The sequence below is a fragment of the Erpetoichthys calabaricus genome, chromosome 10 (genome assembly GCF_900747795.2).
Source record: "Erpetoichthys calabaricus chromosome 10, fErpCal1.3, whole genome shotgun sequence".
NCBI lineage: Eukaryota > Metazoa > Chordata > Cladistia > Polypteriformes > Polypteridae > Erpetoichthys > Erpetoichthys calabaricus.
In genome coordinates this window covers 68,670,077-68,686,213 of record NC_041403.2, presented here as the reverse complement: position 1 = coordinate 68,686,213, position 16,137 = coordinate 68,670,077, and the positions used below count along the sequence as shown (strand labels likewise).

At 40.6% G+C, this 16,137-nt stretch overlaps 1 protein-coding gene across 2 annotated transcripts in view; it reads left to right on the top strand.

The window, feature by feature from the left end:
- The window catches only part of LOC114659119 (cytosolic phospholipase A2-like), a 106,174-nt gene extending 90,289 nt beyond the window's left edge, over positions 1–15,885 (top strand). For both annotated transcript variants that reach the window (XM_028811376.2, XM_028811377.2), the window contains 5 exons: positions 2,266–2,502; positions 4,967–5,151; positions 6,477–6,666; positions 10,833–10,990; positions 12,420–15,885. In XM_028811376.2, coding sequence (XP_028667209.1) covers positions 2,266–2,502; positions 4,967–5,151; positions 6,477–6,666; positions 10,833–10,990; positions 12,420–12,551 — 902 coding nt within the window. In that variant the 3' untranslated portion in view covers positions 12,552–15,885. The remainder of the gene's footprint in view (positions 1–2,265; positions 2,503–4,966; positions 5,152–6,476; positions 6,667–10,832; positions 10,991–12,419) is intronic.
- Positions 15,886–16,137: the final 252 nt, after the last annotated feature.

The following is a 16,137-nucleotide window of genomic DNA, read 5'->3' as shown; positions in this document are numbered from 1 at the left end:
TTCAGCTGATCCCGTTAAGGGTTGCCACAGCAGATCATCTTTTTCCACATTACTCTCACTGCACCACTCGGAGTATTTATATCACTGTATCTGAGTGGGAAATCACAGCAGCAGCTGATTGGAAAGAGAATTATCGGTACACAGCATGAAGCAGATGCTGCCTGAGCCATAGCAAACGCTTTAGTCCCTGTACGGACTTCGCGGTTTAGAAACAGTTTAATCCCAAGAACTCTAAACGCACTAAATCAGTCCATCAAGTGGTCCCTGTAGAAATGTTTGGATTTATAAGTACAATTACCCCACTGTAAACTTGCACTACAGTTATAATATTGCACAACCTGCGCCACTTTATAAAGCGCGTATTTACATGTGATGACGGTATTCATTTCTAAGACGAAATGCAGCAAAACATGTTGATTATATTATACAGATAAAACTTTAACTTCATTTAAATAATCTGTATTGTTAATAATTAAACATGTGAGGACACGGTGCCGCAGCGCTAGCTAGTTCAGTAATTGTTCCTGCCTTGCGCTGTATTATTGCTGGTGCTAACGCGACACTGGAAAGATAGACGGATATAATAATTAAACACGTACTACTAAGATATTTCAATGTTCCTTAAAAGTTTTGAAGAATCGAAGTTCTAAGCTTACAGATGGCTTCACGTCTATTACATAGCTTATTGTGTGGCGATTGAGTTTTTGGAGAAAGAAAAGTAAGGATAGGAATTGGAGGTTAGTACGTTTGAAAGAGACAGTACTGCTGTGATAAATTATTTCATTGAAGGTTGCGCATGGCGCAGCAAGCCTCTTGCGTGAGACATGAACAAGCACTGCGCCACCGTGTTCCCATGTTTAATAACATGCTTTCATTCCTATCATCATGAAAAAGATATCACGTATACATCTCGTATTTTAATTATTCAGAGAGCTGTAATATCAAGAATGTAATGGATTGTGTGTCCTGTCGGAGAAAGAGAAAGCCCGTTTAAAAAGCAGGTAGTGATTCATACACATAGAGCACATAGAAGATCAAATACAGAACAAAGCATTTAACATGCCACTTTAGTTACAATGGGATTTGAGAAACTAGTAAATTAAACGATTTTAAGATGAAGTTCATGATGTTCTACTTTAATGGTAAAATAAACTACGTGATTAAAGTTGACATTTCGTGCTTTTTTCCCCACTGTGTGCCTTTTTTTTGTCTGTACCCTAATAAGCTTTCATATGACACTCAGACGGTGGGCTACGACTCGCTTTTTCACGGCGACTTTGATATGTGATTTCTTTTTTATTTCGGGCACTGTGCGACTTTGTGAAGTTGAGCCTTCGAGTTTCTCCGACACTCTGTCACTCGATCAGCTTCCTTTTGTTGATTATACCACTGTTTAAACCAACAAATAGTACGTTTTTCCTTTGCCTCCACTTGATATTCACTGAAATTCTTATATTTTCCCCTGTGCTTTTCCCATTGTCTTTTCACAGAAGGCTATTTATATTGATTTGCATATTCAAAGCGGCGTAATTCTGGGAGGAGTTGGGGCGGGACAGAAGGCGCGTGCACGTGCGTTACTTTTCACGCAAATCGGGATTTATGTAGTGGAAGAACGTGAAAGTATGCGTGCGCACAGATTCCTGCATCTGGATTTTTCTGTGCGTACGCACAATCCCGCTTTTGTGCTTACGCCATGTTATAGTGTGAGTTCTACGCACGGCGTTATACATGAGGCCCCAGTTAATCAAATTCACGTCTCTTTTTGATGTAGGAGAAAAAGTGAAGTAACCTTAGAAAATGCCATGTGGACATGCAAAAAATGTGTAAATTCCACACAGGCCATACCCAGACTGAAATACACACCCTGTCTCTAGCTTTAATGAAATAATAATAATGTAAACATACATGTAAATAATAATGTAAACATAATGCAACAACCTGCTGCAGTAATTGTCTTTTGTGCAATTTATGCTGGTGTAGAAAGTCTAACCGTGGAAAATATAAAGCTTCTTCTGTAGAGAAAAACATATTATTTGTATATTTTATAGCTAAAGTATACACTTTTTTAATATATTGTCTTCATAAGTACATTCTAAAATACAAAATAATATGATGTTGTTAATTATTTTTCTTTCATTCATTGATCTTTTTTTGTCCAGTTTTTATTTATTGATTGAATGGAATTTTTAAAAGAAAAAATGTGTAGATGTTGAGAAGTGTGGCTTGTAACATTTGTTACTAATCGTGTTCATGTTGGATGTTCAGCTGGCACAGAGAGCTCAGAGATTGAAGAAGAGTACCAGAGGAGTGCCCAGGCCAGTTGGGTGCAGCGCATGTTCACCTCCTTGATCAGTGATTCTTCCCTCTTCAATACCCGTGAGGGACGTGCTGGAAAGGTTCACAACTTTATGCTGGGTCTGAATCTCAACACAACGTTGCCATACTCACCGTTTGGGGGCCTGCTGTGCAACTCCATAGATGAAGAAGACTCTGTAGTTACAGGTAAAGTGAGCCCTTTGAATTATCAATTGTTTTCACAATGAAATTGTGCTTGAAGCCCACATGTTAATGATCTGCTTTAGATATGGCGAGAATCTGCCTGTTTGTACATAGATAGATAGATAGATACTTTATTAATCCCCAAGGGGAAATTCACATACTGTACACCCTGTATGTCCCCTAAAGGTTGCCAGTGTCTGTCCTCTATTACTAGGGGGCAGGTTTTAGGCTTTTGCTGTCTTGATTTCAAAATGTCACCTTAAGGCAGTGCATGGTAGCATATGTATGAATGAAAAAAACTTCTTACTTTGTATTGCATGTTATGTGCTTTGTGCATCCTGTGATATTGTATTCAGAGAAACACAAGTAAAGATTGGTAAATTGACTTAACAGGCATAAGATAATGGTATTAAAGTGAAGGGTAGAATAATCCATCATGCACTTTTGGTAGCATAATCCTTGAAGGGCCCTAGCCCTAACATGACATTTTCTTCTGACTTCCTTCTTTAACAAGACTGCCTCCAAGTCACTAAGCTGCCTTGGCTGAGGTGGTACCTGCCAACAGTTCCCTCTTAATCTTCTAATAAACATTTTGCTCTTACTCCTATCATTGTAAAGATGGCTTGTCCACTTTGGCCTAGCTGTTTTCACATTACTGCCTCATGTAACCTAAATGTCTCCACCTTTATTCCTAGTGTAGCTTTGGTGTCTTCACATTTATTGTCACAATATTTGACATTTCACTCCTCCACTTCCCAGCTGGTCCTTAATGATCTATGTTTTGTCGTTTTCTCTCAGCTCCAGATATTGCCCCCAAGATCCTCCTTTAATGCCTCATTGACATTGCCTGTTCTTCACAAACCCCAGCTTTATTTTCTTCTTTCTTAACTCTGTTTGTGCTTATCTTCCTGCTTTATATGCCCTTATCCCTTCTTGAACCTTTCATCTCTTACATCTGATTCTTTTCTGGAATGCCACACTACATTCACTATCTATTTGCTCTTCACTCCCCAACTTCCATTTTTGCTTTTTTTTTTGTTTCTTGATGTTTTTATTTAGAATTTAGACATTTCTTAAAAGTTAAACTCTTAAGGTTTTACTCTGCTGGCCTAGCTCTATTTCTCAGGGGTGGGGTTGATTTGTTTTGAACCTATTTTTGTAAAACTTGAATTATTCGTATGGAATGTTATTTGATTTTAATAAAATCAATAAAAAAAAAAAAGAATTTAGACATTTCACTTCTGTCCTCCTTTTCTGTTTTCCATCCTTTCAATGAACTTTACCATTACCAGGCCGCCATCTTAGTCACAGTCATCTTCTCTTTTTTAAAAAACAGCTTTGGCATATCAGCAAAAGACTTCTCAGTTTAAATTAATGCAATCCTGTCTGATGAACACCAAATTGTTTTGTACCAGTCTCTTTGATAGTCATGTGCTCATGACCACCATTTTATAAATAATATTAATCAATCAACCATAGTCCCCTGTCATTTCTTTCAGTATGGTGGCTTGCTTTTTTCCTCTATGGTTCTTCCGTTAAATTTTTAAATTTTTCACAAAATTCTGTCATTAAATGTAAGTAAAGTTAACTTCACAGTTTATGATGAGTTCTGTTCCTCTCATTTTGATGGCATCTACACTCAATAATGTTTTATATCCCCCTCTTCTTCCTCTTTTGGCTGCTCCCGTTAGGGGTTGCCACAGCAGATCATCTTTGTCCATATCTTGCACCGTTACACCCACTATGTTCATGTTCTCTCTCACCACATCCATAAACCTTCTATTAGGCCTTCCTCTTATCCTTTTACCTGGCAGTTCCATCCTTAACAACCTTCTCTCAATATTTCCTCAGCACATGTCCAAACCATCACAATCTCACCTCTCTGACTTTGTCTCCCAACCATCCAACCTAAGGTGAACATCTAATGTACTCATTTCTAATCCTGTCCATCCTCATCACACTCAATGCAAATCTTAACATCTTTAACTCTGCCACCTCCAGCTCTGTCTCCTGTTTTTTGGTCAGTATTAACAATTCCAACCCATATAACATGCTGTAGCTGGTCTCACTACAGTCCCTTTCACTCTTGCTAGTACCAGTCTGTCACAAATCACTCCTCACACTCTTCTGTATCTACTCCACCCTGCCTGCACTCTCTTCTTCACCTCTCTTACACAATGCCCATTACTCTGTACTGTTGATCCCAAGTATTTAAACTCATCCACCTTTGCCAACTCTACTCTCTGCATCCTCACCATTCCTTTGACCTCCCTCTCATTTACACACATGTATTCTGTCTTGTTCCTACTGACCTTCATTCCTCTCCTCTCTAGAGCACATCTCCACCTCTCCAGGGTCTCCTCAACCCGCTCTGTACTCTTTTATGAGTAGTTAAGTGACCAATGAATGTATATGTAAGGTTATAGTCTATTTTGGATATAATTGTATTCATGTGATTAAATTGTAGATCCAGATGAATTTGACCGCATCTATGAACCCCTGGATGTGAAGAGTAAAAAGATCCATGTGGTCGACAGTGGGTTGACATTTAACTTGCCATACCCCTTGATTCTGAGACCACAGCGAGGAGTGGATCTTATCATCTCTTTTGACTTTTCTGCACGGCCCAGTGATTCAAGCCCTCCTTTCAAGGTGACTCAGCAGTATCTATCTTTGCGTCAGTCTAGTTCCTAAATCCATTTTTTTTTCAGGTCAGGGTTGCCAGCAAGTGTTTTGGCAGTGCAGAACAGGAATAGAAACCGGACGGTCTGCTAGACTTTCACAGGGCCCACTCATTAACACACCCATGCTTACTCATGCCTGGCCAGTTTAGATTCACAAATTAACCTAACAATCAAATTCTTGCAATGAGTGAAAAAACTGGAGTGCCTAAAGAAATTCAAAATGGGCAAAAGAAAAGCATGCAAACTTTTCATAGCCATGAATAGTCCAGAAATCAAATTCTCAGAGTGCCAACCTAGCCATACAAAATTAGAACACATTCAGGGGTACAAATAAAAATCCTTCCATCTAACCATCCATTATCAAACCTGCTTAATCCACTGCAGGACTGTGGGAGCTGGCATCATCAAGCACAAAGCAGGAGTCAACCCACTCAGTCACAGACCTTACTCACTCATACACTCACTAACACAGAGCTGGTTTATAGCCACCAGTTAACACAGCATGCCTCATCTCTGCGACATGAGTGAGGAAAAAAATTAACTGCAGGTCTGCAGAAAAACCCACGCAAAGGAACAATGTGCTCCACGCAGACAGTGCCAGCCAAGATTCAAACCCAGTCAGTGTAAGGCAGCAGCAGTAATATCCACAATGCCATTAAAATTACCAGCATATTAACTTAAATTCAGTGGAAGGAGAAAAGCAAACTGCGGTGAAAGAACCCTAGAAATTAAAGACAACAAAATTCAAACACATCTTAATTCCATTGCTGGACTCAAACCCACAGGCAAGAGCTAATCCCAGCAACAGTGGACGCAAGGCAAGAAATAGCCCTGGACTTTACACCACTTCATCACAGGGCCTACAATCAACCTAATGCACACATGTGTGTGAGGTGTGGGAGGTAAACCAGAGTACCCAGAAAACAAAAAAAAAACAGAGATGGGTAGAATGCAGAAACACTCAGACAATGTGTGATCAAGGCATTTGAACTCTGGACACTGGATTTGTGAAGCAGCAGTGCTAAATCTCATGCTGCCGACTGCTAGAATCATACTGCGTGTATACTGAGGCACATTTATTAGATTAGCGGCCACACGGAGTGCAGAAAATTTCAGAATGAAGCAATGTTAACACTAGTGATACAGAGTCGTTATATATTGTGGCAAAGCCACTAACACTGCTTCCTTCCTCCTTTATATTTGTCTGTTTACTCAGGTTTGCTTTATTGCCTTTTACATTTACAGCACACCAATTCTGTTTGAATAGCAACTTACATTTTCTTTTTTCCAAAGGAACTGCTGCTGGCAGAAAAATGGGCTAAAATGAATAAACTTCCTTTTCCTAAAATTGACCCCAAAGTACTTGACAGAGAAGGATTAAAGGAATGTTATGTTTTTAAACCTAAAAAGGGTGACAAAAACTGTCCCACTATTATCCACTTTGTCTTGGCCAATATCAACTTCAGAAATTTCAAGGCTCCAGGTGAGATGCATATTTTTTTCTGCATAACTTATGTTTTGTATAAGTAAGCTTCAAAAAATAGTGAATGCATGTTGATCTATCTATTCCTGAAGCAATGTTAACTCTGTAATGAAGGCCTCAGAACCAGCAGCACTGGGTATGAAGTCAGAGTCCCCTCTAGATGGGATGCCAGCTTAACAAATGATGCATTCTCGCATATACTCATTTTTTTTGGTTGCAGTTGTGATAATACTTTAATTTGGGTGCTGCAAAAGTACATCTGTTACTCATTTGCTAATATGTAACAAGGCAATAAGAAATGCTTCTTTTGGTCTTAACACTTATAAACCATCAGTTAAGTGTTTGATCATCTTTGCAATATGACCTACTAAAATAACTTCACTTTAGAATGGTCAAAGGCGACTTAAATGATTCATGTTTGTCTTGATATTGCATATCTAATAAACACCAAGGTCTATGTGTCCAGTCTCTTTGAACAATCTGATTGGTCAGTTTGGCTTTGGTGATGCAACAAAACAGGAAGTGAGAGTGTGATTCGCATGAGGAGGAGTGAAGGCACATGAGCCACAAAAAGAGAGTCGCCATCAAAGGTGGCAAGTATAAAACCAGACAGGAGACAAGAAAGGTACCTTGCAAATAATGAAAGAGTATGAGATGTAGGCTGTATGGGAACATGCTTAAGAGAGGGAGTGTCAGCGAAGAGCCACTCACACACATGTGAATATGCAGGAAAGGTGCAAAGGTACACACAGGGAAATAATCTGTTACCTGTCTGAGAGAGATACTGTGGCTAACTTGAGCTTAAGGCCTATGAAATCTTTATATTCACAGTGAATTTCACCAGCACGCAAAATGCCACACTGCACAAAGGTTAATAATCATTTAATTGATGCTTAGTGAATGTCATTAAAACATAAAGCCTTTGTTAAAGTCTTGTAATAGTATATGAGTAAGAGAAGCATTTTTGCAGTACCTAAACTAAAGTGTTACTGCTGTAGTAATTAAGTATCTGCAATCAAGCTGACACACATTTTTAAGAGGAATGCCAGCTACCTGGAGAAAGTTCATTTGTATATGAAAAGAGTGTGCAAACCCAACAACCAGTGATACTTCGTGCTCACTGCAAGATATGTGTGCATATGTCCATCCATCCATTGTCTCCCGCTTATCCGAGGTCGGGTCGTGGGGGCAGCAGCTTGAGCAGAGATGCCCAGACTTCCCTCTCCCCGGCCACTTCTTCTAGCTCTTCCGGGAGAATCCCAAGGTGTTCCCAGGCCAGTCGAGAGACATAGTCCCTCCAACGTGTCCTGGGTCTTCCCCGGGGCCTCCTCCCGGTTAGACGTGCCCAGAACACCTCACCAGGGAGGCGTCCAGGAGGCATCCTGATCAGATGCCCGAGCCACCTCATCTGACTCCTCTCGATGTGGAGGAGCAGCGGCTCTACTCTGAGCCCCTCCCGGATGACTGAGCTTCTCACCCTATCTTTAAGGGAGAGCCCAGACACCCTGCGGAGGAAACTCATTTCAGCCGCTTGTATTCGCGATCTCGTTTTTTCGGTCACTACCCATAGCTCATGACCATAGGTGAGGGTAGGAACATAGATCGACTGGTAAATTGAGAGCTTCGCCTTGCGGCTCAGCTCCTTTTTCACCACGACAGACCGATGCAACGCCCACATTACTGCGGATGCCGCACCGATCCGCCTGTCGATCTCACGCTCCATTCTTCCCTCACTCGTGAACAAAACCCCGAGATACTTGAACTCCTCCACTTGGGGCAGGATCTCGCTACCAACCCTGAGAAGGCACTCCACCCTTTTCCGGCTGAGGACCATGGTCTCGGATTTGGAGGTGCTGATACTCATCCCAGCCGCTTCACACTCGGCTGCGAACCGATCCAGAGAGAGCTGAAGATCACGGCCCGATGAAGCAAACAGGACAACATCATCTGCAAAAAGCAGTGACTCAATCCTGAGCCCACCAAACCAGACCCCCTCAACGCCCTGGCTGTGCCTAGAAATTCTGTCCATAAAAGTTATGAACAGAATCGGTGACAAAGGGCAGCCCTGGCGGAGTCCAACTCTCACTGGAAACGGGTTCAACTTACTGCCGGCAATGCGGACCAGGCTCTGGCAACGATCGTACAGGGACCGAACAGCCCTTATCAGGGGGTCCGGTACCCCATACTCCCGGAGTACCCCCCACAGGATTCCCCGAGGGACACGGTCGAATGCCTTTTCCAAGTCCACAAAACACATGTAGACTGGTTGGGCAAACTCCCATGCACCCTCCAGGACCCTGCTAAGGGTATAGAGCTGGTCCACTGTTCCGCGACCAGGACGAAAACCACACTGTTCCTCCTGAATCCGAGGCTCGACTATCCGACGGACCCTCCTCTCCAGGACCCCTGAATAGACTTTTCCAGGGAGGCTGAGGAGTGTGATCCCTCTGTAGTTGGAACACACCCTCTGATCCCCCTTCTTAAAGAGGGGGACTACCACCCCAGTCTGCCAATCCAGAGGCACTGTCCCTGATGTCCATGCGATGTTGCAGAGGCGTGTCAACCAAGACAGTCCTACAACATCCAGAGCCTTGAGAAACTCCGGGCGTATCTCATCCACCCCCGGGGCCCTGCCACCAAGGAGTTTTTTGACCACCTCGGTGACCTCAGTCCCAGAGATGGGGGAGCCCACCTCTGAGTCCCCAGGTTCTGCTTCCTCATTGGAAGGCATGTTAATGGGATTGAGTAGGTCTTCGAAATACTCCCCCCACCGACCCACAACGTCCCGAGTCGAGGTCAGCAGCGCACCATCCCCACCATATACAGTGTTGACACTGCACTGCTTCCCCTTCCTGAGACGCCGGATGGTGGACCAGAATCTCCTCGAAGCCGTCCGAAAGTTGTTCTCCATGGCCTCCTCAAACTCCTCCCACGCCCGAGTTTTTGCCTCAGCAACCACCAAAGCCGCATTCCGCTTGGCCTGCCGGTACCTATCAGCTGCCTCCAGGGTCCCACAGGACAAAAGGGACCGGTAGGACTCCTTCTTCAGCTTGATGGCATCCTTCACCACCGGTGTCCACCAACGGGTTCGGGGATTGCCGCCACGACAGGCACCGACCACCTTACGGCCACAGCTCCGGTCAGCTGCCTCAACAATAGAGGCACGGAACATGGCCCATTCGGACTCAATGTCTCCCACCTCCCTCGGGATGTGGTCGAAGTTCTGCCGGAGGTGGGAGTTGAAGCTACTTCTGACAGGGGGCTCTGCCAGACGTTCCCAGCAGACCCTCACAACACGTTTGGGCCTACCACGCCTGACCGGCATCCTCCCCCACCATCGAAGCCAACTCACCACCAGGTGGTGATCAGTTGACAGCTCCGCCCCTCTCTTCACCCGAGTGTCCAAGACATGTGGCCGCAAGTCCGACGACACGACTACAAAGTCGATCATCGAACTGAGGCCTAGGGTGTCCTGGTGCCAAGTGCACATATGAACACCCCTATGCTTGAACATGGTGTTCGTTATGGACAATCCGTGAGGAGCACAGAAGTCTAATAACAAAACACCGCTCAGGTTCAGATCGGGGGGGCCATTCCTGCAGGCCTGGCTCCAGAGTGGGGCCCCGGTGACCCGCGTCCGGGCAAGGGAAAACGTCGTCCAAAATTGTTTTCCATCATAGGAGGTTTGTTTAACCGCTCTTTGTCTCATCCCTCACCTAGGACCAGTTTGCCTTGGGTGGCCCTACCAGGGGCATAAAGCCCCGGACAACAGAGCTCCTAGGATCATTGGGACACGCAAACCCCTCCACCAGGATAAGGTGGCGGTTAAAGGAGGGGTGTGTGCTTATGTGTGTGTATTTATATGTAATAAAAATTAAATATATCACTCTAGGACCTTCTCAGTAATCCTGGATGTGTTTTATATACTAATATATGGCAGGTGATAGTCAACAAGATGTTCTTTTCAAATGATGAAGTGTAAATATTTATTCTCACTTGGTTAGACATTAACAGAAAAGCACAGCAGCTAAGTTAGGCAGGGAAGCACAGATTTCTTTCCTCTGTTACCTTGCACACAGAGATCTGTTCCTTACAAGCTGTAAATAAATGGCTTTGGCCCTTCAACATATTAAATCAAATATTGTTCATTAACTGTCTGTTTAAAGATGTAACACGAGATACTCAGCAAGAAAGGGACTTTGCAGACTTTGATATTTTTGATGATCCTGAAACGCCATACTCAACGTTCAACTTCCAGTACTCCAATCAAGCGTTCAAACAGTTGCATGATCTGATGGAATTCAACACACTTAATAACATTGATGTAAGTTATGATTTTCTTAAAATGCTTGACTTTCTGACATATAACCTTTATATATTTATTACATTTTACAAAATGTTAGTTTTTTCCTTTATGGACTAATCATATCTTTTGAATTTGTTAATAAAGTTTAGTACTCAGAAATGGAAATTCTTACAGCAGGACCTCTTCTTACATGAAAGATACGGTATTAGGCATACATATAGCAGAATGTCCCTAGAGATTTTTGAGTTTTGTACTTTATTAAAATCAATAATCAACAAACAAAGAAAAACCTATCTCACCCCAAAAAGAAAACAATACAAATCATTTACATTTTCATAAGTAAAGAAAACAAATAAAAAGCCAACTTACCCCAAAAAGAAACCAATATCTTACTTGTATTTCAAATAATAAAAAAAAAATCAACTCATTATCCTAAGGTTTACAAATTGCCTCGTGAACACACCATCTTCCCACAAAAGAATTTATATTTGTGGTCATTTTGTTGAATTTGTATTCTAAATACACTCTTGCTTTCACAAATCCATGAAATAGCCTTATCATTTCACATTGCCTATTTGATTTGATTTTCTCGTTTGTTGACTTATAAACAGTCAGCTTGGCATGTCTAGTGTGAAAATTCCTAGTTCGGCATTCCTCTTGATTATTTATTTCTGGTAACACCCTAAATAAATTCACAGTCATTAAAAGACAAGATAAGAACACTAAAAACAGAGTTCAGAACATTTAAAAGAGGTCTAAGTCTACTACAGAAAACAGTGGAAGACAGTCTCTCTTTCTCTCTCTACAGAAAGGACATTTGTCTATGACTGAAGGTTCAATCAGTGAGACATAGGAATTAACAGCAATGATGCCGTGCAGTACACGCCATTGCATATCGCCAGTTCTTTTGTTCCACCAAGCTAGCCCTAGTGTCTCTGCCCCCCAAGACTGCTCCTTCAGGGTGTCTTTGGTGTTGTGCTCAGTGGTTTCCAGCACGCACATTCTGAGGAGCTATTTCTCCACAACACTGTCTAATGAAGTCGTTCGATGCAGTAGATAGCATACATACATGACTTAAGTGTCCTCAGGTTCCAAACCAGCCGGCACCACAGTCGCATCAGGAAAGGCTTCATTGGACTCATCTCTGCCACTGAGGAAGTCTCCAATAAGAGATTTTACTTCAGCTGGAAGTTTGGCATGGATCTTCTGCAGCAGTTGATTAGCCTGTCTTAGTGAGTGCAATCTCAACAACTCTACCATCTTCTCCGTGTTGTACCAGCAGCGCTTTTCCATACCTATTAGATGGTGGACCTGGATTATTCCACAGTTGATTAGTAATGATTGGAGTCTTACAGACAGTATGACTCTGAGGAGTCATAGCACGTTATTTAGCATGCAGATTTTCTGAGTGCTGGGTTTAACAATATTCTTTTTCTGCACTTTATAGGTCATTAAAGAAGCCATCATTGAAAGCATCCAGTTCAGGAGGGAAAATCCATCTCGCTTTTCTGTGTCTTTAAATGAAATAGAAACCAAAAAATTTTTAAACAAGGACTTCAGAAGCAAACGCCACACTTAATCAGACCGTTTTGTTTTCTTCATGTTGTACCTTGCAAAGCCAACTTTTCTTTATGCAAGTTTCAGTCATCAGTAGTGACTACTGTTGTTATTCTTGTCTAAAACTGTATCTGAATTAATACACATGCATGTATAACATTCTGAAAAAGAACCTTGGTGGGCTCTTAAAGGTCTGAGCCCTCCCTGTTTGTCACTGAATGTGTGCAGTTGCAGACTCAAAATAACTTGCTTGTGTGTGAGGTAAATTATTATTAATAATACATTTTATTTATATAGTGCCTTTCCCACACTCAAGGCACTTATTGAATAATTATATATTGTTAATTACTAAATTTCACTTAATTAGGTACTGTGCAGCCTACTAAATTTTAAGCAGTGTACTTTTGAGTAATGTAATTCTTGTTTTGTTTCTCTCTATTATGAAATAATTATTTGTACAGTATAAAAACTGGAAATTGTTTATAGATTCTGATTTTTAGACACCAGACCACCCCCCATCCAGGCAACACTCACAAACCTTCACTATTCTAATTTTTAAAATGGAATGTACTGTACTGTATCCAGCATAATGAGGAGAATCAGAGAAAAAGGTGTGTTTTGTTTGGGAGAAAGATAAAACAATGTTGGCAGCAAAATCATTTACTGTTTAGTGTAACAAAAAGCAATTCTGTATACCTTACCTACCAACAAAAGCAGGAAATGCACTGAGGATGCAAATGTCTGTTGTCTGTTTTAATCATGAGAAGGTATCATTGTTGAGACTTATTCCTGCCAGACCAATGCTGATTTAAGTGTGTTCAAGCACATTTCTGACTGCCATCAGTGTACACAAAGCATGGTTTGCTCTTGACTGAGCTTCATTATTTTAGTAAGCCAAGCAATGACAAAAGAAGAAATGATTTATGTTATACTTATATAGTAGAAGTGCAGTGACATTGGAAGATTTTCATCTTAGCCACATCCCTTTAATAATGTCATTTTTAGCTAAGCAGTCCTTTTGGTGGCTAACATACCCTGCAGAACCTTTATTCATTAAGAAAAGTATATACCAAGCCAGTTGCTATCTGGACATGAAGCACTTTTGTGCTCTATCTTCTGGGTATTTTTTTGTTTAGTTTGATTTTTTTTTTGTTGTATTTCCACTTGTTGCTTTCACTTTTCAATAGTTTCTTCTTATTTGTGTGTCTCTTTTTGCCTACCCGATGTAAAATGATAAAAGGAGCACAGATAAAGAGTTGGGGTACCACCTTGGTAACCCTGTATAACTTGAAAGGTTCGAGGGAAGTAAGCACACAATTAGTTGCAGAGATGTCTTTGCAGATAGGAGTCCTACACAGAACTGAAACAGGTAGCTGTTTTTTTGGGCTATGAATATAGATAGTAGGAAAAAGCGGGTCCAGTAGGACGAACACCAGAGGTGACGTCAGTGATGGAAGGGCCAGCGATCATCCGGTCTTTAGAAGAAGAAAGAGAGAAAGGATTAGAAAACAGCGGCAACTCCTGGCTCAGAGGGTAACTACATTCGAAAGAATTCTTAAACTTCCTTCCGATGCACGCACGCGTGACACCCCTTACCCTCCATGCATTGTTTGGTTTGCTACACTCTGCAGTTACTGCTTAAACATTAAATCCTGACAAACATGTATTCCTCCATGTTAAACATCATAGATATTATAGATATAAATTGTGTGTTTTGTAGTGGGCAATGTTCATTTAATCATTGTTGCCGACACAAGCAGCATTCCCACCATCTACTTTATCTTCCAGAAACTAGTGTTCAGTATGAGGGGCGTGAAAGTTTTATCAATGACTGTGTCTGCTATATTAGCAGTATAATTATTTGAGTGAAATAGTTCATTCATGTCTACAGTTAGAATTTAGAAAGTAGCTGTTTCATGTAGAATTATTCTTGACCGTTGTGTGTACGTACAGTATATATGAGATTACATTACATGGTTTCTGTTGCATCTGTGAAATTAGAACTTTGTGTAGATTTGACATAATTACAGCACCTTTTTTTTTTAAATTTTATTTATTAATTTTATTGTAATCATTCCATACAAATAGATCAATTTATAACAAAAAAAAAATTGAAGACAAATCAAACCCCACCCCTGAGAAGGAGAGCTTAGCCAAAGGAGAATTGCTTAGGGCTTTTTAATAAGGCAACAATAAACAAAAGAAAGGAAGAAATATATATAGGTAAATAAAAAATGGAGAAGGGAAATAAATGCGGTAATAGTTATTTCTCTTATTCTAATATAATATTGATTAGATCCTGCCAGGGTTTGAAAAAATTCTGTACAGATCCTCTAACTGAGAATTAGATTTTTTCCAATTTCAAATAATATAAAACATCGGTTTCCCACTGACTTATCAGAGGAGAGTTAGGATTCTTCCAATTTAACAAAATAAGTTTGCGTGCCAAAAGTGTAGTGAATGCAATCACCGTTTGCTTGTCCTTCTCCACTTCAAGTCCGTCTGGAAGAACACCGAACACAGCTATTAATGGGTTAGGAGGGATTGTGACCCCAAGGCTGTCTGAAAGGCACTTAAAAATTTTGTTCCAAAATGATGTTAGTTTGGTGCAGGCCCAGTTTTATCAATGACTGTGTCTGCTATATTAGCAGTATAATTATTTGAGTGAAATAGTTCATTCATGTCTACAGTTAGTATTTAGAAAGTAGCTGTTTCATGTAGAATTATTCTTGACCGTTGTGTGTACGTATATATGAGATTTCATTACATGGTTTCTGTTGCATCTGTTAAATTAGAACTTTGTGTAGATTTGACATAATTACAGCACCTTTGGATGATTTTAGAAAGCAGAGAGCTGTTTGTCCCCAGAGATGGCAAAAATGTCATTACTTTTCATAACAGAAGTATGTTTCAAACAGATAATTGCCTTTTAATTAGTTTAATAATTTGCAAGTAATAATGTTTTTATTTCCTTTATTCACTTTTTATTTTACAACCTTAGTTTTGTTTCAGTGCTTATGTCTAGTGCCTGACAATTTCATATACTTGTATTTCTTTTATTTCTTTTACTTCGACCAAAGTGAACAGCTGGAATAATTTTAATTTTTTAAGAATTATATATACTGTGTGTCAAAGTACTGTACCTGTACCTTCTGTTAATCTTATTAATGGATTAGTTAAGATTAAAGTTATTAGGTGTGGTGGGTATGTCTTTAACACTTGCAGCTTTGGATGCCTCAGCTTTACCTATTGTGAGATTCTTCTCATATACAGTAATTTTGTGACTAATTGCAATAGTAAACTCAAAGGCCACATGTCTGTTGAATTTATATTTTTATTCAATGCCTCAATGTGACTGTTTTCCGTATCGTCTTTTAAAAGGCTAGCGCTTAAACTTTTAACCCCATAAGCTCTCTGCACTGCTGTCATAAGATGGTTTGAAAGATATTTTAAAGGGCTATTCTGATAAAATTGAATAAGAAACCACCACCGTCGTCACTCCCCAAACCCTTGCTAAGTATTCAAAGTCAATGAGACAAAATATTTAAATCAGCATAGTTACATTTATTAAACAAACTGATTTTACAATAAAAATTAAAAATAAGATG